The sequence below is a fragment of the Schistocerca serialis genome, chromosome 1 (genome assembly GCF_023864345.2).
Source record: "Schistocerca serialis cubense isolate TAMUIC-IGC-003099 chromosome 1, iqSchSeri2.2, whole genome shotgun sequence".
Taxonomy (NCBI): domain Eukaryota; kingdom Metazoa; phylum Arthropoda; class Insecta; order Orthoptera; family Acrididae; genus Schistocerca; species Schistocerca serialis.
Genome location: NC_064638.1, coordinates 142,754,030 through 142,778,479, shown reverse-complemented (window position 1 = coordinate 142,778,479; position 24,450 = coordinate 142,754,030). Strand labels below are relative to the sequence as shown.

At 42.3% G+C, this 24,450-nt stretch overlaps 1 protein-coding gene across 1 annotated transcript in view; it reads left to right on the top strand.

Moving 5' to 3' along the window:
• Positions 1-20,546, top strand: part of LOC126456822 (odorant receptor coreceptor-like) — an 81,262-nt gene extending 60,716 nt beyond the window's left edge. The window contains exons 6-7 of the mRNA XM_050092661.1: positions 9,111-9,266; positions 20,487-20,546. Coding sequence (XP_049948618.1) covers positions 9,111-9,266; positions 20,487-20,546 — 216 coding nt within the window. The remainder of the gene's footprint in view (positions 1-9,110; positions 9,267-20,486) is intronic.
• The last annotated feature ends 3,904 nt before the right edge of the window (positions 20,547-24,450 follow it).

Below are 24,450 nucleotides of genomic sequence, written 5' to 3'. Positions count from 1 at the left end.
TGCAAAGTTGTTTAGGAAGGAATATAATTTGTATCTTGGGAAAGTAAATATAATGATCTTCAACAACAGAGTAGATGCTTTTGTTTCTTGTTGCTTGATTGAAACATTTCAATACAGTACATGGACAGGTGCGATGTGTATCGCAAAGTTAGTACGAGTTTTAGGGCGTCCAGGAACCTTCGCATTTCTCTGCGTTCTTCCACAACAAATTTCTTCTGTCGGGTATAAGAGCACCAAAGAAAAGGTGAACATTTTAAAATGATTAATTTTCGAAGAAATATAGGGGCGGACAAATGAAAACGAGACACGAGGAAAAATGTAAGTTAACAGCTTAATGTTTCGAAAATTTTAATATATTTATTCCATGTGAGACTAGACAGTCAGTGCTTTCATAAAAAATTTTTGCCGTTGAATGTTGGACCATGATTGAATCCAGACGTGCACTTGTTCGTCCGAAGCAAATCGGTGGTCATGAATGTTTCTCTTCAGGGCTCCAAAAATATGGGAATCGCACGGGCAGCGATCACAACTGTATGGAAGATGTGTATGGCAGGGAAATTTCTGCAGCATAGTCGAAACAATCTTGGCAGCGTGTGGGTCTGCCCTGGCGATTCCTCCATATCGTTCCGATCGCTACACATGCGATATCCATATTTTTGGAGCCCTTAAGAAAGACATTTGTGGCCGTTGATTGGCTTCGAGCGAAGAGGTGCACGTTTGGATACTATCATGGTTCCGTAGGCAACCGCAAATATCTTTCTACGAAGGCAGTGATCGTCTTGTGCCACGGGGTGATAAATGCATTAACAGTTATGGCGATTAGTTCCTGAAATAATGAACAGTTTACTCACTTTTTTCCGTCTGTCTCATTTACATTTCACTGCCCGTTGCACATCAGAGTATCTGAGTACAGAATCAGTCTAATATCCATGTGAGATTCAGGAAACCACATCTTTCCCTCCTAGTGTTGATTAAGTTTTATTGGTCGGCAGTAGAAGAAGCCCTGACCAGTGTATTGTTCATAAATCATCAGCTCTTTTTCCTATTGCAGAGAGCTGCCAATACTCTCGAAAGTTTTATTAAAATATGATTTACTTTATTAACTCCGTTATATCCGTCAATATATTTCAGCTCAGAGCGATTGTGGTTTTTAATTCTACAGAGAAGTAGCAGCGGACAGAAATGAGACAAATCCTCGAACTGTTAGATTTCATTTTTAGCGTGACACCCAATACTCTTTGCATACTTTTCTCCCTTAATTGGATTATTTATGGAATTTATGTCTTAGAATACTGTTCTTCATTCCTTCATCTCAGTCAGGCAGCAATGGCAAACACTCTATGAAAAATCATATTCTGCAAGTTTGAATCTGAAATACTGGTTGGTCCACAAAGGGGAACCAACCTTCTAAATGGAAACAGGAGGAGAAACAGAAATTTAAAGTCAAGTAGAGCGAAATGAGAGATGGGGTAAACATGTGACGCTATGTTACCAACAGAACCACCTTTTTGGAAACCGTCATCTTGGATGCAGCTGATAATTTTCATATAGAAAAGCTGTTACATGACATGTCAGATAGACACTCGTAGAGAATTACATGAGAAAAACAATGGTGCCTTTCATTTGAGCATAGCCGCATTCATTCTCGAGTTGTGTCATATGTTTGGTTGCTTACAGGTGACTAGAAAACTGATGGCTTTAACTCAAGAAGAATGCGTTGAGATTGTCCCGATATCAGGTGGGAGGAACACCCGCGTTGTCCCACGGTATTTCAGTCAACGCCGCCCAGGCAGATCACCCAGTACCAACAGTACTGTGGTGAAAGTTCTTGGAATTTCTCTGAAACTGGCTCCGTTGCAGCCAAACAGAAAGCTGGACAATCGAAGACTGCTATAGATGAAGCAACATCAACCGCTGTTCTGACGTCTTTAAGCGCAAATCCATAGTACAGTAGTCGATGCATCTTGCAGGACATCGATGTCGGCCATACGTCAACAATGAGAATTGTTGCCACACGTAAATCGCGCCCTTATGAAATGCAAATGTTACTTCACCTCATCGAAGACGATCTAGATCAGTGGTCGTCAAAATTTTTGTTTAAGGGGCAATTTTGACATTGCTGGGCAACATCTCTGGCCACACACAAAAATGGGAGGGGGAAGGGGGGAGGCGTAACGTGGCCACTCGAAATGTCAATTTCGTCAAACCATGGATATTGATAGAAGCTTACAAATAACACATTTTGCATCTACGTACTATAAAATATCATATGAAATATTTTTAAATGAAGAAGAAAATAATATATAGGAACTACATGCATTTTTCTGAAGGCTTAAATAGCAACAAATTTTTCGTATTGAAGCGGGTAATGTGACCAATGCCATCGCAACAGGATCCCACATTTTTTTCTACCATGCACATTTTCTAGGGTTTTTGATGCCCTGGTATACGAGGGGGTCCCAAAAATAACCGGAATTTCTTTCTAGAAAGCATATACTTTATTGTTTCCCATTACAACCTTAATGTCCTTCGAAGTACTCTCCATTAGCATTAATACACTTGTCCAAACGTTCATTCCAGTGTTCGAAGCACCTTTTAAATTTATCCTCTTTGATACCTGCTAGCACTTTCATGACATTGCATTTTATGTCTTCCACCTCCGCAAAACGCTTCTCTCTCAAGTCTCTTTTCATCCTCGGGAACAGGAAAAAGTCCGAGGGTGCTAAATCCGGCGAATAGGGCGCGTGGGTCAAGGTAGTCGTCTTCGTTGAGGCCAAAAACTGGCGAACGCTGAGAGCCGTGTGCGCGGGAGCGTTGCCGTGATGCAGGAACCACACGCCAGAATCCCACAAAGCCGGACGTTTTCGCGACAATCTTCTGCGAACCAGTTTCATAAACTCCAAGTAGAATTGTTGGTTTACTGTCTGGCCTTCAGGGACAAATTCAGAGTGTACGATCCCTCTGATGTCATAAAAAAAAAACAGATCAACATCGTTTTCACATTCGATTTCACTTGTCGAGCTTTTTTTGGTCGAGGTGAGCCAGGTGACTTCCATTGTAATGACTGTTGTTTACTTTCTGGATCGTACCCACTCCACCATGACTCATCACCTGTAATGATTTTGTTGAAAAAATGCGGATCATCTTTGAACGCGTCCTTCGTTTCGACACAGGCTTGAACGGGACGACCCCTTTGATCTCCGGTAAGAAGCTTCGGCACGAATTTTGCTGCCACTCTTTGCATCCGCAAATAGATGGTCAAGATGCGCTGAATTGAGCTCCAGGACAACCCGGGCAAGTTCTCGAGTTGGTCGATTGTCCTGCGTCGATCTTCACTGATGAGATCACGGATTTTGTCGATGTTGTCATCTCTTCGAGCAGTTGAAGGTCGACTGGAACAGGGCTGAACTTCAACCACCATTTGTCCCTTTTTAAATCGAGAATACCATTCGTACACTTGCGTTTTACTAAGAGCATGGTCTTTTTAGGCTGTCTGAACCATGGCAAGTGTTTCTGCTGCGTTCTTGCCGAGCAAGAAACAAAACTTCACCGCCGCACGTTGTTCGTAAGAACTAACCATTTCCTCGTGTCACGTCTGCACTGAACGCACACTCAATGAACAGCCAAAGAAACCACACTTCTCACTGTTGGGTGGCGCCGCGTGGCAGAATGACTCAGCAACCTGCTACTACAAGTACACGATGTGCAGCATTACGATCCCGGTTACTTTTGGGTCCCCACTCGTATGAACAATAACAAGCGACTGCGCAGTCCATTTCCATTCGAGCTTTTGTATTAGACCATTTATAACAAAACAAAGACGGTTTTCGAAATAAGATAACAAAAAAATGGCTCTGAGCACTATGCGACTTAACTTCTGAGGTCATCAGTCGCCTAGAACTTAGAACTAATTAAACCTAACTAACCTAAGGACATCACACACATCCATGCCCGAGGCAGGATTCGAACCTGCGACCGTAGCGGTCACGCGGTTCCAGACTGAAGCGCCTTTAACCGCACGGCCACACCAGCCGGCTAAGATAACATTATTAGTTTGAAATTGTCACAAAGGTATAGAGTGGTAGATGATATCTTTGTATATAGTAGTGCTAGGAGTTAGTTCTTACCTGTTGTATTGTGTGTGTTTTTTTTTTTGGAAGTAACTAACTTATCCTGGGATAAACATCTTGACCACTTTCCCCGACTGAATGCCATGTCAGCGGTGCAGCGTAGAAACTATTAGAAGATGATGAGCAGTTAACAATTTCTTCAAAATTTATTAATCACAAATATGGGGGAAATGTTTTGCCCCTACTGATATACCCACTCGCACGTCTCGCCTGTTTGGGTCAACGTAGCTGGTGATGTGCTCCCGTTTCTTCTCACTACAAAACTGTTCCAACCCATGATGAGTCAGCATGCACAGCCTCACTGCCAAGCAGTGCGCACAGAGGGGCATGGACATGGGCAGGAGCACACATCTATGGTTCATGCTACTGAGGTAGGGTAGACATAAGGATTAAACACATTGAATATTGTATACGGATTGGATTGCATTCATTATTTTGAATCGTACTACATAGAACATATTAACCTGTGGTGTCACCGCCAGACACCACACTTGCTAGGTGGTAGCTTTAAATCGGCCGCGGTCCGTTAGTATACGGCGGACCCGCGTGTCGCCACTGTCAGTGATAGCAGACCGAGCGCCACCACACGGCAGGTCTAGAGAGACTTACTAGCACTCGTCCCAGTTGTACAGCCGACGTTCATAGCGGTGGTTCACTGACAAATGCGCTCTCATTTGCCGAGACGATAGTTAGCATAGCCTTCAGCTACATTTGCTACGACCTAGCAAGGCGCCGTATTCAATTGATAATTAATATTATGAAGCATGTATCATCAAGAGCGATGTTCTACAAATGTGGATTAAAGTTAAGTATTCCAGAAGCTACGTACTTTTCTTTATAGCATTAATTACGTATCCTGTTTCAGACCTCACGCCAGCCTGCGTGAGTTTAAGCGCGTGCCTTTCGGCTTCCTCTCATTGTGTCTAGGCTGTCTTGTCTAGACACAACATAACCAATAAAACCATTTTCGCAAATATGGTTAAGCTCAAAAGTCGAAGAGTGAATAACTTTTTCAAAGAGTAAATATTTTCCCTAACTCATGTAATATTCTCCAAAGCAATAAGTATTTGTAATACACACTTCCTTTCTCAGGGTTCCAGCTACCTCCTTTACGAATTTCCCTGAAATCGTTTCAGCGGGTTGCTAATAATAAACTTAAATGTCGTTCGTGATGCAGCAGTTTTTCGCGTATTTCAGTGTTCATGACGCCATATATCCTGAACTATGTGTAGTACAATGATATAATTTTGCAGTCACATTCAGCAGTATATGTGAACATTGTCTGCGAAATGTAATAGTAAAGCAGTAATAAATTAAAATGTCATGCCTAATGCGAAAATGAACAGCGACAAATGTAGTACACCTACTTCCTCCTATCAGCAATTTGTGAGGAGTATAAGCGACAAAGAGTTTCGCGAAGGCCTGAAATTATGTGTAAAGTTTGTTCCAAGTCAGTGAGTGCTCTCGCTCTGAAGTGGTGGATGAATAAAATGTCGGTATTCGCACGTTGTGGCCTACACTTCTTTTCACCCCCACCTCCAACTCTTTGGCAGGTAGGTGGTTCTTACCTCATTGCGATTCTTTGAAGACAGCAAGTACGTGTGTACCAAGTTTGGTTAAATCAGGTAGGAGGTTTTGGATAAGATGTGGGACATACATACCGAGTGGTTGCCGTACAGTGCAACTACTCATGGAGGCCCAGTGTGGGCTATAATAGACGTACAACGGTGAAATTTGGTGGATATGCTAATGCGTTAATGCGTAACCGATTTACGCTGGAAAAACTTGAGTTCCTCTTTTGATCACCAAGCCCAATTCTGGCGCTCTACAGCATCACGTCGACGTATCCGGTGCTCATACTGAACAGACTGTGAAAGTGGCAATTAAAATAAAATCAACTTTATGCCTTTCTCATTTGTTAGAACTTTTCTGCCAGCATCCCGCTCCTAACCCATTACATATGGAAACATTTCTATACGTCTTTCTTGCATTCACAGCGCAAGATTTACATCTGGTGGCTAGAATTGGAAGTAACTTTTTTCCTGCGTAAATCGGTTCCGTACTAAAGCATGAGAATATCTACCAAGTTTTGCTGCCATACAATAATCACAGACCACACTGGATCTCTGTGAGTAGCTGCACTTTAATTAAAGCCACATGGTACACACGCACATTTCTATAATATGCATTGATACCCTTTTTTCGCGATCTGATTTTTATAGAATAAAGCGTATACGGTGCCCAAAGCAATACTCTAGCTATCCCGTACAGACAACGTGAAAATCCGTGTCTTAGGTTTCCAGACAAGTAGGTTTTAGCAAAACTTTTTAAATCATGAGATCTTTCTTTTCTTTCGCGATCATATTTTGGTGAAATAAAGACTGTACGGCGTCCCAAACTATGCTCAAGTTAGCTGCGAAAACTCCATGAAAGTTCGTCTAACAGTTTCGGAGATTAGGGTGTTCAAAGACAAACACATAGACGAGACGGTTTTACAGATTTATTAGTATACACTAGCTATACCCGGCGAACTTCGTTCCGCCTCTGAAAACCTTCATAAGTTATAGCTGACCCGGCAAACGTTGTTTTGCCATATAAATTATCTCTAGTCTATTAGAATAATGCATACGTGCAACACAATGTATACGTGTAACACAACAGCCGTTGTTGGCGAGAGCTCGTGACACAAACAATAATAATGGCCAAAAACCGTGCAAGGAGTGAGAAAAGGTTTAGGGGGAAGTCCGGCAGTATCGGCCACTATTAGTTCTAGCATTTCCACAGTAGATCGCGCGGATTTAGCAATTGCAACCCATACACGGCTCGTCCAGGAGCATACAAACACAGCGGCAATTTCGTGTCGAAACGTGTTCGCCAGCATTATGAATAAGGCCAAGCGCACACGCATCGATTTTTATCGTACGTGAAAATATTGTGCGATTAAATTCTTTTAGAGGAACAAAGGAGCGTATAGGAACTTCTTTGTTCTATTAAAAGAATTTGATCGTACGATATATTTCCGTACGATAAAAATCTATGCGTGTGCGCTAAGCCTAAATGTCCATTTGACGAATGACACGTGCTACCTTAGTTAAACGCTCTAGTGACGTCGATTCAAAGAGGGATATTCGAGTCGTTGCTTTTGGTACGTTTCCTTCAATTACCTACCTACTGAATCGTGAAAGATTATCACCGTAAGACACCTGCTGGAGATAGCTGATCAAGTGATAATCGATCAGTTATTGACCAAGGTTGAAAATTATTAAATTACTGAAATATCTATTAAAAATAAGGATTGGTGGTACAAGGGTGAAAATTTAGGGTTATGTGTATTTTTTAATTGCACATCATAAAAAAATAAAAAGTTCTGTCCAAAAAATAAGAAAAAATTTTTGGAGTGAACCACCCTTATCACTTAGCAGTATGAAAAAAATAAATTACGACCGATTCTAAGACCTACCGAATATACATGTAAAATTTCATCAGAATCACTCGAGCCGTTTCGGGGCAGTACGGCAACTAACACTGTGACACGAGAATTTTGTATATAAGGATTTACCTTTGTGGGCAGATGCTCCTGCTCATGCCACATTCGTCAAGGTAACCTAAGGAAGGAAATCGTGTAACCTTTGTTCTACGAGCTATTGTGTTTCAACTGTTAGTTTATCTTGTAATGTCAGAGTATCAGGCTAGTATTTGCCTAAAAGAGCGTGGGAAAGCGCCTAAAAGCCACATTCAGGGTTGACGGTGTACTATCTCACACCGTTAGGCCGCCGCGCGAAATCGATACAGGTCTGTATCAATTCCCTGTGCCACAAGTTAGCGCACTGCGCACTTTGCTTTACAAGCAGCACAATGGATGACATGCATGTTGGACGAAAACGGTTGTTTCTCCTATCACATACTGACTGCGAATTAAGCTAATTTCTATGTGAACAGAGAAGTAAGTAAAGAGAATCACAAACTGATTGCATGTGAACCCTCACTGGATGGATCCGTGGAAAGTAGTTAGCTCATCAAAAGTGATGCTTTTGTGTGGAATATAGGGTCCTGATAGTGTAGAGCTGTTCTTGAACTGGGATAGAGTAACAGCAGCCCGTTATCAGCAGGTTTTAGAGGAAGATGTCCTGTCATCGCCGCAGTCTAAAGACAGGACATTTCCACCTTTCTTTCAGCACAATGGTACCCCACCTCTTTACTGGCTAGCTGTGTGAAACTCCTGCATATCCAGTTTCCCTGGAGATGGACAGGTTGTATCGCTCCTGTGGAAAGACCACTGGAGTTCCCGAAGTTTGGTCTATATCTCTATATGTGAAGGCAGTTGCGTATGTTATGAAGATTTGAAACCTTGATATCTCAGGGAGCGGATTGTTGATGCTTGTGCTTGCGTTCCAGTGCATAATGTGGTTAAAGTCTATGAGAAGTGCATAATGTCGAAAACAACAATCTTACAACGTACTGGACAACATGTCTTCATGTTGAGGTCCTCGCAGCCGCTCAGGGCACAAGTTGGGAGCGCATACGAACTCTCCAAAGAGACCTTCTTTAGGGTTTGTCTCGTACTAGTGGCTTCTGATAAAAACTTTGTATGCCTCTGTATGTTATGACCAGCATTTGCCTTATTCTATGTAAAAACTCGAGAATGCTACTCTCAAACGAAAGACACCATCTCTTTTTTTTTCCACTGTGTAATTCTCTATCTGTCTGATATGTCGTATGACTCCGATCCATTTGAAAATTGCATCCAAGATGACGGCTTCCGAAACAGCTGACATACTAGAAATATAGTCTCACAAGTATGTTCATTTCTCTCCCACCTCATACTAGTGGAGTCCATCTTTCTGTTTTGGTTTTAGAAGGGTGCTTCCGCGTCCATGGACCAACCTGTATAACATTAGCAATCACTTACACACATCGTTCAGATCACAAGAAAGGAATAAGTAAGTGTCACCGTAGTTACGTGTCATCGCTCTTTTCCAGAGTGAACACCTGCCGCTGTCTGCCTTCAGCTGTGGATGGACCGATGCGGACACAAGACTACAGAAGGCAGTGCTTGTCTTCATGTTGAGATCATCGCAGCCACTCAGGATCCAAGTTGGGAAGACATACGAACTCTCCAAAGAGACCTTCGTCAGGGTTTGTCTTCTACTAGTGGCTTCTGCTAAAAACTTTCTGTGCTGCAATACGATACTGCAAGTCCCATAGCTGTCATTTTCTACAACACAGTGAGTTGGAACAGCGACTGGCTCTGAACCCCATTTTAATCACAGTGATCTCCCGACGGAAGGAAGTAATATGTCTCTTGCGTCGTCGTGCAATACCCGCTCCTTGAACTTCAAGAATAAGACTCTCCATGACTGACAAAGTCTTTCCAATAACGTTTCCCAATCGCGTAATTCTCTCGCTATGAATAAAGAAGACCGCGATGAATCACTCGACGTTTCTCTCTCCCGATAATCCAACGTCCTAAGTATTTCAGATAATACTGACAAATCTGTCGGACCACGATTTTGTAAGCAATGATATTCGTGGGTAGATTACATTTATCATTATTCTTCGAATGAATATCAAGCCAGCTTCTTCATTCCCTACAGCTGTATTTATGTCGTCTGTCCACTTTAAATCATTTTATATGGATACCACCAGTATTCGTCAGTCCAACTACTTATATATATATATATATATATATATATATATATATATATATATATATATATATATATATATAATGTGTGCGTGTGTCATATTGTCTTGTAACGTTCTGCTTTCCTGTGCAACGCTCCTGGCGTAGTGGTATAGTCGTCGATTCTGCAGGAAGTGGAGCGTAACAACGGAAGTCATGAGTTACGCTGATGATACTGGCGAATCGGTTCTCACTTTCGTCTTGTTTAACATTTATCTCAAGTAGACAGTAAGAAGTTTAGCATTATGATAATGGGGAAGACATAAAAGCAAATAGGTCTAAATGACAAAGGCTCACTTTAAAACCAAAATGTACCATCTCCAAATGGATTCAGGGATTAATTGCTTCTCAGAGATTAGATAAACCACTTGAACTGCAGAGAGAATATATTGAAAAAATCCATGACATGATGTTTACCAACATAAAAAGTATTGGGCACCAGAGTAAACAAGTCAGTACTTCCATTGGTGAGTCATGATCTGTCTTAATTCAAATAAATTTTTACACGAAACTAAGTACAAAAATACCTGAAAAGCTGTAGTCTTCGTCCGCCTGCGACAGCTGCATTGCTCTTGTACCATAAGGAAATAGCAGTCATTGTAGACATCTTCGTGTTTACATGTTAACAACTGGAATAAAGGACACGGACTGAATCACCAGCTGACATCTTAGAAGAACATCTGGGGTAAGCTACGTAATGTTGAGGCATCGATTGTAGCGACGAATATTCCTCCGGGACAGTCACACAACATATCTGTCAAAGAAGGGACACGATTTTCCTTGTTCATGAGGGTCCCTGTGAGGTGTAAGGTGAACAAGAATATTTAATGGCTGTTTAGCGGTTCAAACGCGTCTTCTCCCTAGAGCGTTTTTCCGCAAAATCCGGATTAATTTGGGTGTCCTTGTGTAAGTAGGAAATCCTCGAAACAAAAGCGGTAATTACTAAATCTGGACCGAGCGGGGCGGCGCAGTGGTTAGACACTGGACTCGCATTCGGGAGGACGACGGTTCAATCCCGCGTCCGGCCATCCTGATTTAGGTTTTCCGCGATTTCCCTAAATCACTCCAGGAAAATGCCGGGATGGTTCCTCTGAAAGGGCACGGCCGACTTCCTTCCCAATCCTTCCCTAATCCGATGAGACCGAAGACCACGCTGTCTGGTCTCCTTCCCCAAATCAACCAACCAACCTACTAAATCTGGCAGCCACATTACAGCAATGTTGCTGAGATTTCTAGTTAATTAATCGGGTTAATGGCTGATCACACTATATCAGAAATTTGGGTAATAGCTATCAAACGGTGGACGTGGTACTCGATCTGTGGACCAGTTGGGCATACAAACGAAAATATTTACATATTAAGGATATACTAAATAACTCATCAAATTACACGGTCTAGTCGCATTAGCGTGACCATCGCCTATGTTCGATGTCAACGTCCAATAAACAGTCACACCCGGCAGATGGCAGAACTAGTATTGGACAGTACGTTAAGCATGTCAGGGGGATGTGGGAAAGAGTGCAGTCATTGTCATAAAGCAGAAACGGAGCGACTTCGCTGATGTCCAACAGGGCATGATCTTGGTTTTCGGGCCAGGGGTCGAAGCACTTCCGAAACAGCTAAATTTATCAACTGTTCGCGTTCTGCCATCGTTGAACTATACAGCGCATGGCAATATGGCGCTCTCCAAAGCTGGAGCTGAGGTAATAGTGTTGCACTACTGGCCACAGATGACAAGGGTGAACGGTGGCTGCAAAGATATGTCTGGCCGAATAGACGTGCAACTGTTGAGCAACTGACCATCCAGATGAGTCAAGGGGTCACCAGCAGTGTCCCCTCAACGACTGATCAGCGAACGTTGCTGTGCATGGGCCTCGGCAGCAGGCACCTGATCCGTGCTCCCACGCTGATTGCTATTCTACTGACTGGCGACTAAGGCAGGAATCTGCACGCCAGTAATCCAACTGGCCCTCCACCGAATCGCGACAGGGGGCTTTTTCAGATGAACCACGTTTTATGCCCCATCAGCTTGAAAGCACACACCCTGTAACAATCGTCGGAAGGGTCCAGAACGGAGGAAGGAGCATTTTGGTCTGGGTAGCGTTTTAGTGGAATTCCCCTGGGTGATCTCGTCATTCTGTAAGGCGTAATGAATCAACACAAGTATGCATCTATTCTGGGTGACCATATCCCCCGTACATGCAGTTTGTTTTTCCTCTACACGATGGAATCTACCAGCAGAACAGTGCAAAACGTCACACAGATCGCAGTGTACGTGCGTGATTCTGAAAGCACCAGGATAAGTTTACCGTACTTCCCTGGCGTGCAAACTCCCCGGATTTAAACCCAGTCGATAGTCTGTGGGACCTCGTGGACCGGGCTGTTCGCGCCATCGATCCTCAACCGAGAAACCTAGAGCAGCTGACCACAGCACTGGAGTTGGCGTGGCTCCACCTCCCTGGCAGTATCTTCCAGAACCACATTGACTCACTTTCTGCACGACTCGCAGACGTCCGCCCCGCTAAAAGCGATTGCCTTTGTTTTTGACAGGTGATCACATTAATGTGGCTGGACAGTGTAAAATTCGCGTACCACGTCTTGTAGCGCAGGATAAGCAGAGCTCATAAACCCATTTATATATGAGTTATTGTTTACTTTTTTTTTGTCATCAGTCTACTGACTGGTTTGATGCGGCACGCCACGAATTCCTTTCCTGTGCTAACCTCTTCATCTGAGAGTAGCACTTGCAACCTACGTCCTCAATTACTTGCTTGACGTATTCCAATCTCTGTCTTCCTCTACAGTTTTTGCCCTCTACAGCTCCCTCTAGTGCCATGGAAGTCATTCCCTCATGTCTTAGCAGATGTCCTATCATCCTGTCCCTTCTCCTTATCAGTGTTTTCCACATATTCCTTTCCTCTCCGATTCTGCGTAGAACCTCCTCATTCCTTACCTTATCAGTCCATCTAATTTTCAACATTCGTCTATAGCACCACATCTCAAATGCTTCGATTCCCTTCTGTTCCGGTTTTCCCACAGTCCATGTTTCACTACCATACAATGTTGTACTCCAGACGTACATCCCCAGAAATTTCTTCCTCAAATTAAGGCCGGTATTTGATATTAGTAGACTTCTCTTGGGCAGAAATGCCTTTTTTGCCATAGCGAGTCTGCTTTCGATGTCCTCCTTGCTCCGTCCGTCATTGGTTATTTTACTGCCTAGGTATCATAATTCCTTAACTTCATTGACTTCGTGACCATCAATCCCGATGTTAAGTTTCTCGCTGTTCTCATTTCTACTACTTCTCATTACCTTCGTCTTTCTCCGATTTACTCTCAAACCATACTGTGTACTCATTAGACTGTTCATTCCGTTCAGCAGATCATTTAATTCTTCTTCACTTTCACTCAGGATAACAATGTCATCAGCGAATCGTATCATTGATATCCTTTCACCTTGTATTTTAATTCCACTCCTGAACCTTTCTTTTATTTCCATCATTGCTTCCTCGATGTACAGATTGAAGAGTAGGGGCGAAAGGCTACAGCCTTGTCTTACACCATTCTTAATACGAGCACTTCGTTCTTGATCGTCCACTCTTATTATTCCCTCTTGGTTGTTGTACATATTGTATATGACCCGCGTCTCCCTATAGCTTACCCCTACTTTTTTCAGCATCTCGAACAGCTTGCACCATTTTATATTGTCGAACGCTTTTTCCAGGTCGACAAATCCTATGAAAGTGTCTTGATTTTTCTTTAGCCTTGCTTCCATTATTAGCCGTTCAACGTCAGAATTGCCTCTCTCGTCCCTTTACTTTTCCTAAAGCCAAACTGATCGTCACCTAGCGCATTCTCAATTTTCTTTTCCATTCTTCTGTATATTATTCTTGTAAGCAGCTTCGATGCATGAGCTATTAAGCTGATTGTGTGACAATTCTCGCAGTTGTCAGCTCTTGCCGTCTTCGGAATTGTGTGGATGACGCTTTTCCGAAAGTCAGATGGTATATCGCCAGACTCATATATTCTACATACCAACGTGAATAGTCGTTTTGTTGCCACTTCCCCCAATGATTTTAGAAATTCTGATGGAATGTTATCTATCCCTTCTGCCTTATTTGCCCGTAAGTCCTCCAAAGCTCTTTTAAATTCCGATTCTAATACTGGATCCCCTATCTCTTCTAAATCGACTCCCGTTTCTTCTTCTATCACATCAGACAAATCTTCACCCTCATAGAGGCTTTCAATGTATTCTTTCCACCTATCTGCTCTCTCCTCTGCATTTAACAGTGGAAGTCCCGTTGCACTCTTAATGTTACCACCATTGTTTTTAATGGCACCAAAGGTTGTTTTGACTTTCCTATATGCTGAGTCTGCCCTTGCGACAATCATATCTTTTTCGATGTCTTCACATTTTTCCTGCAGCCATTTCGTCTTAGCTTCCCTGCACTTCCTATTTATTTCATTCCTCAGCGACTTGTACTTCTGTATTCCTGATTTTCCCGGAACATGTTTGTACTTCCTCCTTTCATCAATCAACTGAAGTATTTCTTCTGTTACACATGGTTTCTTCGCAGCTACCTTCTTTGTACCTATGTTTTCCTCCCCAACTTCTGTGATGGCCCTTTTTAGAGATGTCCATTCCTCTTCAACTGTACTGCCTACTGCGCTATTCCTTATTGCTGTATCTATAGCGTTAGAGAACTTCAAACGTATCTCGTCATTCCTTAGCACTTCCGTATCCCACTTCTTTGTGTATTGATTCTTCCTGACTAATGTCTTTAACTTCAGCCTACTCTTCATCACTATTATATTGTGATCTGAGTCTATGTCTGCTCCTGGGTACGCCTTACAATCCAGTATCTGATTTCGGAATCTCTGTCTGACCATAATGTAATCTAATTGAAATCTTCCCGTATCTCCCGGCCTTTTCCAAGTATACCTCCTCCTCTTGTGATTCTTGAACAGGGTATTCGCTATTACTAGCTGAAACTTGTTACAGAACTCAATTAGTCTTTCTCCTCTTTCATTCCTTGTCCCAAGCCCATATTCTCCTTTAACCTTTTCTTCTACTCCATCCCCTACAACTGCATTCCAGTCGCCCATGACCATTAGAATTTCGTCCCCCTTTACACACTGCATTACCCTTTCAATATCCTCATACACTTTCTCTATCTGTTCATCTTCAGCTTGTGACGTCGGTATGTATGCCTGAACTACCGTTGTCGGTGTTGGTCTGCTGTCGATTCTGATTAGAACAACCCGGTCACTGAACTGTTCACAGTAACACACCCTCTGTCCTACCTTCCTATTCATAACGAATCCTACACCTGTTATACCATTTTCTGCTGCTGTTGATATTACCCGATACTCATCTGACCAGAAATCCTTGTCTTCCTTCCACTTCACTTCACTGACCCCTACTACATCTAGATTGAGCCTTTGCATTTCCCTTTTCAGATTTTCTAGTTTCCCTACCACGTTCAAGCTTCTGACATTCCACGCCCCGACTCGTAGAACGTTATCCTTTCGTTGATTATTCAATCTTTTTCTCATGGTAACCTCCCCCTTGGCAGTCCCCTCCCGGAGATCCGAATGGGGGACTATTCCGGAATCTTTTGCCAATGGAGAGGTCATCATGACACTTCTTCAATTACAGGCCACATGTCCTGTGGATACACGTTACGTGTCTTTAATGCACTGGTTTCCATTGCCTTCTGCATCCTCATGTCGTTGATCATTGCTGATTCTTCCGCCTTTAGGGGCAATTTCCCACCCCTAAGACAAGAGAGAGCCCTGAACCTCTATCCGTTCCTCCACCCTCTTTGACAAGGCCGTTGGTAGAATGAGGCTGACTTCTTACGCCGGAAGTCTTCGGCCGCCAATGCTGATTATTTATCAAAATTTAGGCAGTGGCGGGGATCGAACCCGGGACCAAAGACGTTTTGATTATGAATCAAAGACGCTACCCCTAGACCACGGGTACTTTTACAAGCAAGATTTCTTAACAAGGTAATGCCTTCAGCGATCTAGTCCATGTGGAATTTTTCGTCTTATTTTCTTGGTGGACAAAACTTTCTCATATAGCCTCACTTATTGTTAGTTCGAGCAATAGCCTAGTCCTTTTATTTTTTCGTCACTATTATATCCTGATATTTTCTGAAATATTATAACCGTAAACATTAAAATTCTCGTGATCGACTTGAAATTCTTAATCTCTTTCTTCTCTGATTCCAAACAGTTTCCTTCTGCGGATATACAGACATAAAAAAAGTTGGTTCTCCCCAGTTCTGAGAAATTCTGAAGATAGACGTTGACTGTCATTGTTGTATCACAGACACAGTCCCTTTGACTGTTTAGTACTAGACAGAGGAGGTCCGACAGCCGATCAGTTCCAGTCATTCCACCTGGAAGGAGGTACACGGCTCTTCTTGTGTGTAGTTCAGCCATGCCTAGACGGTCAATACCGCGGTTCGATCGCGTCGGCGTCGTTATTTTGTGCCACGAAGGGCTCTGTACAAGGAATGTGTCCAGGCTTCTCGGAGTGAACCAAAGCGATGTTGTTTGGACATGGAGGAGATACAGAGAGACAGGAACTGTCGATGACGTGCCTCGCACAGGCCGCCCAAAGGCAACTACTACAGTGGATGACCGCTACCTACGGATTATGGCTAAAGGCAACGCCACCATGTTGAATAATGCTTTTCCAGCACCCACAGGACGTCGTGTCACTACACAAACTGTGCGCAATTGGCTGCATGATGCGCAACTTCACTCCCAACGTCCATGGCCAGGTCAATCTTTGCAACCACGACACCATGCAGCGCACTACAGATGCGTCCAACAACATGCCGAATGAACCACTCATGATTGGCATCATGTTCTTTTCACCGATGAGTATCGCTTATGCCTTCAACCAGACATCGTCGGAGATTTGTTTGGAGGCAACCCTGTCAGGTTGAACGCCTTAGACACTCTACCACGAGTGCAGCAAGGTGTACGTTCTCTAATGTTTTGGGGTGGCTTTATGTGGGGTCCGACGTACGCCGCTGGTGGTCATTGAAGGCGCCGTAGTAGATGTACGATGCGTGAATGCCATCCTCCGATCAGTAGTGCAACCATATCGACAGCATATTGGTGAGGCATTCGTCTTCATGGACGACAATTCACGCCACAATCGTGAACATCTTGTGAATTACTTCCTTCAGGATAACGACATCGCTCGATTAGAGTGTCCAGCATGTTCTCCATACATGAACCCTACCGAACATGCCTGGGATAGATTGAAAAGGGATGTTTATGGACGACGTGCCCCACCAACCACTCTGAGGGAACTACGCCGAATCACCATTGTAGAGTGGAACAATCTGGGCCAACAGTGCCTTGATGAACTTGTGGATACTATGCCACGACGAATAATGTGCTAATGGGTATTAGAGGTACCGGTGTGTACAGAAATCTGGACCACTGCCTCTGAAGGTCTCACTGTATGGTGGTACAACATGCAATGTGTGGTTCTCATGAGCAATAAAAAGGGCGGAAACGATGTTATTTTGTTCTCTATTCCAATTTTCTGTACCGGTTCCGAAACTCTCGGAACTGGGGTGATGGAAAACATTTTTGATGTGTGTATAATGAAAACGGGACAGATGGAACAAAAGTAAGTAAACTGTTTGTTATTTCAAAAGTAATCACCTTAACTGTTTATGTATTTACCCCGGAGTGAGACAAGACGGTCGGTGCCTTCGTGGAAAAATGTTTGTCTTTCCTACAGAACCATGTTTAGCTCTTCATCCGAAGCAAACTGATGGCCATGAATGTCTTTCTACAGAGCTCCAAAAACACAGAAACCGCATGAGGAGTGCGTGGTACTGTGTAGAGGATGTGTAAGGGCTTTCCAGCGAAACTCCTGTGGCATAGTCGAAACTACCTGCCAATAAAACGCCCGCCCACGTGTTGCCAAAGTTGTTTCCACTATGCCGCACCAGTTTCGCTGCAGTTTCCTCTTGCAATTTCCATATTTTTGGAGCTCTGAAGAAAGATATTCATGGCCGTTGATTTGATTCGAATGAAGGAGTCCACGCCTGAATACAATCATGTTTCCGTAGGCAACTGCAAACATTTTTTCGTGTAGGCACTGACCGTCTTCTCTCACTGTGGAATAAATATATTAACAGTTATATCTATTACTAATAAAATAATAAACAGTTTACTTACTTTTGTTCCATCTATGTCGTTTGCATTTGACTACCTCATTATATCTGTCTTGTTTACAAAACACTTCAACACACTGACAATAACAGAAATGCTTTTACATACTTTCAGGTAAGATTCCGTGCATCAGTCTAATAAATAAAATCCATGTAAATTTATATCTGAAAGTGTCCTGCTTTTCGAGTTATTGTTGAAAAAGCTTGTGATAAAATGTTTCGAGGAAAAATGCAACAATTGACGTTTAAAAACATTCATTAAAATTTGTTTTCTTAGACAATCGAGTAACGTTACGTTCCTCTGAACTCAGACCACTCGATTATTGACAAACTGACTGTTGGCTTCCGCCTCGGGTTCTTCGGCCGACGTTTGTCCTCTGATTTCTCTGATGTTTCGTCAGCACCACTGGCTGGCATTGTCAGAGCTTCGTCCTCCCTTGTTGGTGTTGGCCCAGCAATGCAGGAGGGTGAAGCTTTGACAATGCCAGCCAGTTGCGCTGGCGAAACGTCAGAAAAATCATCAGACAAACGTCGGCCGAAGAACCTAAGGCAAAAGCCAACAGTCAGTTTGTCAACAAGTGGCCACGAAAGCCTGAACAATTTTGCTTTAGATTATTATCTATGAGCCTCCTACGCCGATTGATTCACACAGGAAAAAATTGTAATGCACAAACACCTCACAAACATATTTTTTCAAGCCCGTAAAATCATTCAGAACTATCTGGGGATTCTGTGACTCACAACTACTTCTGTCTCTTAGAGCTGTTGAACAATATTTTAGGATGTCTCCCGAGAGTTTTATAATTAATCCATTTCGTAGACTGGATATATTTTCGAAGTATTTTACAAGTTAATCAAAGACTGCCGCCTTATTTACCTACGACTGAACCTGCACAATATCTTCACACATTGTTACACATAGATATTTTTATGAGTTGTGTGATTCCAAATACGAAAAATGGCTCTGAGCACTATGGGACTCAACTGCTGAGGTCATTAGTCCCCTAGAACTTAGAACTAGTTAAACCTAACTAACCTAAGGACATCACACACATCCATGCCCGAGGCAGGATTCGAACCTGCGACCGTAGTGGTCTCGCGGTTCCAGACTGCAGCGCCAGAACCGCGCGGCCACTTCGGCCGGCGATTCCAAATACGACACTTTGACATTGTAGTCATAGGACGATATATTACTTCCTTTTTTTAAAGTGTGCAATCTTACATTTCCGAACATTTAAATTAGATTGCCAATTGTTGAACCAATTCGAAATCTGAACAAGATCTGGTAGATACGAGTACATTGCATCTTTTTTTCAGATAGAATTTCATTAGAAGTAACTGCATCATCTACTACCATTTCAGTTACTATTAATATCGTCTGCGAGGCCCTTCAAAAGCAACAGGGACAGGAAGGTTCCCAGCACACTCTCCTGATGCAACTTTTATATCTGTCAATGACACTATCCAAGATAAAACGCTGATCCCTCCCTACCAAGAAACGGTCATCCAATCCCAAGTTTCCTTTCATACCCCATGTCATCACATTGTCGTTCATAAGCGTTAGTGTGGTAATGAATAAATGGTTCAAATGGCTCTGAGGACTATGCAACTTAACTTCTGTGGTCATCAGTCGCCTAGAACTTAGAACTAATTAAACCTAACTAACCTAAGGACATCACTCACATCCATGCCCGAGGCAGGATTCGAACCTGCGACCGTAGCGGTCGCGCGGTTCCAGACTATAGCGCCTAGAACCGCTCGGCCACCCCGGCCGGCTGGGAATGAATAAAATTCTTTTGGGAAATCAAGAAATACTACATCCACATGTTTCCACCGATCCATGCCTTTCAGGATGGCATACGACAAAAGCCCCAGCTGAATATCACATCAACGATGTTTTCTGAATCCATGATGCTTCCAATGAAGCTCATTATCTTAGCGATGTCATGTTCACCAAATATGCAGTTCTGTTATAATACGAAGCAAATAAATGTTTCGCTTGCGTTCATCCTGATCAACAGCATTGATGTTTGTTGCTAATTGCTTCACACTAAGGGAACTAATTTCTCATTTTTGTATAAGTGGAGTAAAAAATATATTCTCAAGGTTTCAAAACGACATTATTGTAGCAAAACAATCGCTCTGGAAGAAAAATCATTTCGCATAAAGAATAAACAGACTACAATTGAAATGGGAGAAATGCAGTTATTTAGGGATGAAAGAATAAAAAAGTGAAAGTTCGATTTCATCAGGAAAAAGTATTGTTCTACAGACTTCAAACAAAAATGAAAGCACCTAGTATATCCCGAGCAAATTGGCTGCTAATATTGGTGTTGTATACACAGTCTTGCTGTTGAATTATATCTGCATTTCTTTTCAGTGTCGTTGTACCTCCATTTCTATGAGTATATTAATTATTCGCTTTTAAGTGAGTAACTTAGTTTGATCTCTTTCTTTGCGTAGGTGCTGAACGGATCATATGCACTCTTCAACATGTTATACACATTCCAGGGCAAGAAATAAAGCCAGCAACTATGATGGAAACGACTCAGCTGTTGACTTAATGGACAGGACACATGGCAATTCTCTTAGATATTATGTCTTTTATATACTAAGCACCTTAAATTTAAATTGTGGTTAGACTTATCTCAAGTGCAACGAGATATAATTCACAGATTAAAGGTACATGACAGCATAAAGTACCAAAAGTTCTGTGTTTTCTCATTACCTTTTGATATGTACGTTCGCAACATTGAAAACTCATATTTATGTTTAGTTTGCGTCAGTATCTAGTTACAGAACTCGTGCTGATGGCCCTCTTAAAAAAAAAAGTTTAAATTCTCATTATACATATAATTTCCATTTTCTGTTAAGCACATGTCTTGCTGAAGTAAAATCTGGAGATCTAAATGCTTTGCCCCCCGGTTTGAAGAATATTTTGTCATGGATGCAGTAATTCTTATTTTCACATTTCGGAGCATATATCATGTAATTATGTCGACAGAAAACGCTCTCTAAGTTGTCCAGTGAATAAAATAGACTAATCTGAACACATTATTTGCTTTGAAACTGCCATAAGGTAACTTTATTATGTGTACTCATACTATAATATATTTCATTATTTCTCACATGACTTATGTATCAGAACGCAAAACTCTGATTACTGCAACAGGAAAGATGCCAGCACTCCTTAGATATAAACCTTATGTATCCATAAAAAAGGGGAACGAGGAATTATCATTTTATCGCCAAAATGGGATGAGGTAACAGATGTACTGACTATGAACTTATGCACAAGTACTGCAGTATATATGATTATTACCACCATACCTGATAGAAGTTACGAGCATGCAACCTACCGTAAGTATTTTAGGACTAACACCGAGCGATTTGGCGCAGTGGTTAGCACACTGGACTCGCATTCGGGAGGACGACGGTTCAATCCCGCGTCGGCCATCCTGATTTAGGTTTTCCGTGATTTCTCTAAATCGCTCCACGCAAATGCTGGGATGGTTCCTTTGAAAGGGCACCGCCGTCTTCCTTCCCTATCCGTACCAAATCCGATGAGATCGATGTCCTCGCTGTTTGGTCTCTTCCCCCAAACAACCAACCCATTTAGGACTAACGTTGTATTACGCCACACCTTGATAAATAAATTTCCCACTCCATTCTTTAAATTATATGATACGGAATGTCGAATTACTTTCATCTACTTTAAAACTGACATTACATTACGAAGATAGTAAACGGTTACTCTGTAACACAACATATGACGACACCACAGAAATAATGCGACTTGGTAATTTGTGTTCTAGCCAAGCATCCCAGTTTTCATTTACGCAGTGTTTATAAGTAATGATTTACGGAACAGATGATAAAACAGTATTTGGAAAATATGCCATTTTCATGATGTAAGCTGTCCCGCTCTCGATTAATGTAGACGCATTCTTACAGTTAAATACTCAACACAAGAACAATAGGCTTTATACAGGGTGAGGCAGTGAAACGGCACGATTTCGATAGTGGTTGTCGGGCGTGGAGGGGGGTTGCGAGAGTGGGGGAAGTGACCTTGGGCGTCTAGAGTGGTGGAAGTTTCAGTAGCCATGGAGCGTTGGTCGAGTGCGCAACGTGCATATGCCGTAAAGGCATATTACAAAAACGCGGATAGTGTGGTTGGTGCTCAACGCGCCTTTCCTCGTGAATTCAACCTGCCGCCACGGGCTCCCGTGCCATCAAGGAAAGCCATTCTCCTTTGGGTTAAAACCTTTGAAGCTACTGCTAGCACAACAAAGAAAAGAGGCGGCAGCACAAAAACAATCCGGACACCCGAGAACATTAATCGTGTGCGCGAAGCGTTGGGACGAAGTCCGCGAAAATCCGCGAGACGGCACAGCGCAGAACTTGGTCTCAGCAATCGATCAGTAAGACGGATTTTGAAGAGTGACCTTCACTATCATCCATACAAAATTCAGGTAGTGCAAGCCCTTAAACCTAATGACTACAATAACCGTATACGCTTTTGCCAGTCAATGCTTAACGTTATTGAACGAAATGAAGAAAGAGTGCATAACTTATGGATGAGTGATGAAGCCCACTTTCATCTTAGTGGGTACGTAAATAAGCAAAACTTCAGATATTGGTCCTCAGATAACCCGCACGAACTTCATGAAAAACCTCTCCATTCTGAAAAAGTAACAGTCTGGTGCGCAATGTCATCTCGTGGAATCGTGGGGCCCTATTTTTTTGAAGATGAAGATGGCAACACAGTGACGGTAAACTCTGGACGTTATGCTGACATGTTGACCATTTTTGGTCTGCCTGGAATTGATCGACATGATCCAGATGCTGAAACACTCTTCCAGCAAGATGGTGCAACAAGCCATACTGCTAATGTCTCAATGGAATTGCTCAGACTTGCATTTCCACGACGTCTAATCAGCAGGAATGGCGATTTCCCCTGGCCTGCCCGTTCACCAGATCTGACGGCACCAGACTTTTATCTTTGGGGCTACCTCAAGTGCAAAGTCTTCCAGGAAAATCCACCAAGAACAAAAGAAGACCTGAAGGAGCGAATTCGACAGGAAATTAACAACATTCCAGTACAGATGCTACGAAACGTCATGGGACAATTTCATCTCAGGCGTAGACAATGTGTGCAAAACCAAGGACGACACCTCACTGACACCATATTTAAAAAATGATTGTTTTTAAGTTAAATCTTTAATTTCCACTCTTGTACTTGAGATCCATGTTCAACTATTATGATTTTACTTGTAAATAAATCTTTGGTGGTTTTACAAAATCGTGCCGTTTCACTGCCTCACCCTGTATTTTTTAATATAATCCCCCATGCACCACTTCTGATATAGCATTCGGTGGTGTTCCTTTGTTGTCAGTCAAATGCTGGAACTGGATGGAAGTCCCCTCTCAAATGCCCCAAACTGGAAATTGTTCTGCCCTGTTACCAACTCACCTGGCATTTGGCTGAGAAGTCTTCAATGACTCATTACTGGAACAGCAAGCTCTACCTATATGGGTATGGAATGAAAAGTGATAACAACGTGACGGTGCGATATATACACGTCAGACGTTTATTTTAGATTCTCACAGGCGATGAACCGCAATGTAAGAAATATATAAAACAATAAAATGCTAAAACTATTGTAATTGTCGTACGTATAGCTGTTACTATGGTTTTCAGTATTGTTCTTGATAATGGCCACATAACCTAACCAGAATAATGGATGTAATAAATACATATTTATACCGTCAAAGACGAATATTACGTCTCTTTAATTTAGCCCATATTTCGCAGCTTCAACCGTGACAGTATTCAATACACTAGAAAATTAAAAAACGCCTGCAGTCACAACATTACGTGTTTTATTAAGTAGACGATTCATTTCGGACCCTGTGGGTCCATCATCAGGTGTAATTTGTCTTAATACACGCCTTACATGAAGTGACACGTTCGAAAACGATGGAGAAAAGAATGTTTGCTGCTGCTAAAACGTTAAGAACGCTTTTCTTGGATCATATGGTAAGTTTACATTGTTCATCTTTTCCACCATCTCGCACATTTTTTCCGCGTTTGACTTACGAAATTCATAACCTAACATAAACCTTTTCGTGATATGAACATGCACATTTCACCCCATTCAAGAGGAAAAATAAGGCATGTATTAAGACAATTTAATTCACACCTCCAGAAAATTATTTCATTCAAGAAAAATTACATGACTGTGAAGACAATCACATTTTCATTACGTTGTTATGTATTGTGGTTGGCAGGAGAGCCAACACCGTGTTACTAGAGGACGCCAAAAGGCACGCGTTTAAGCTCACGCAGGCTGGCGTGAGCTCTGGAACAGGACAAGGAAATTAGAATTTAGAAAAACGGACGTAGCTGGTGGAATACTTAACTTTA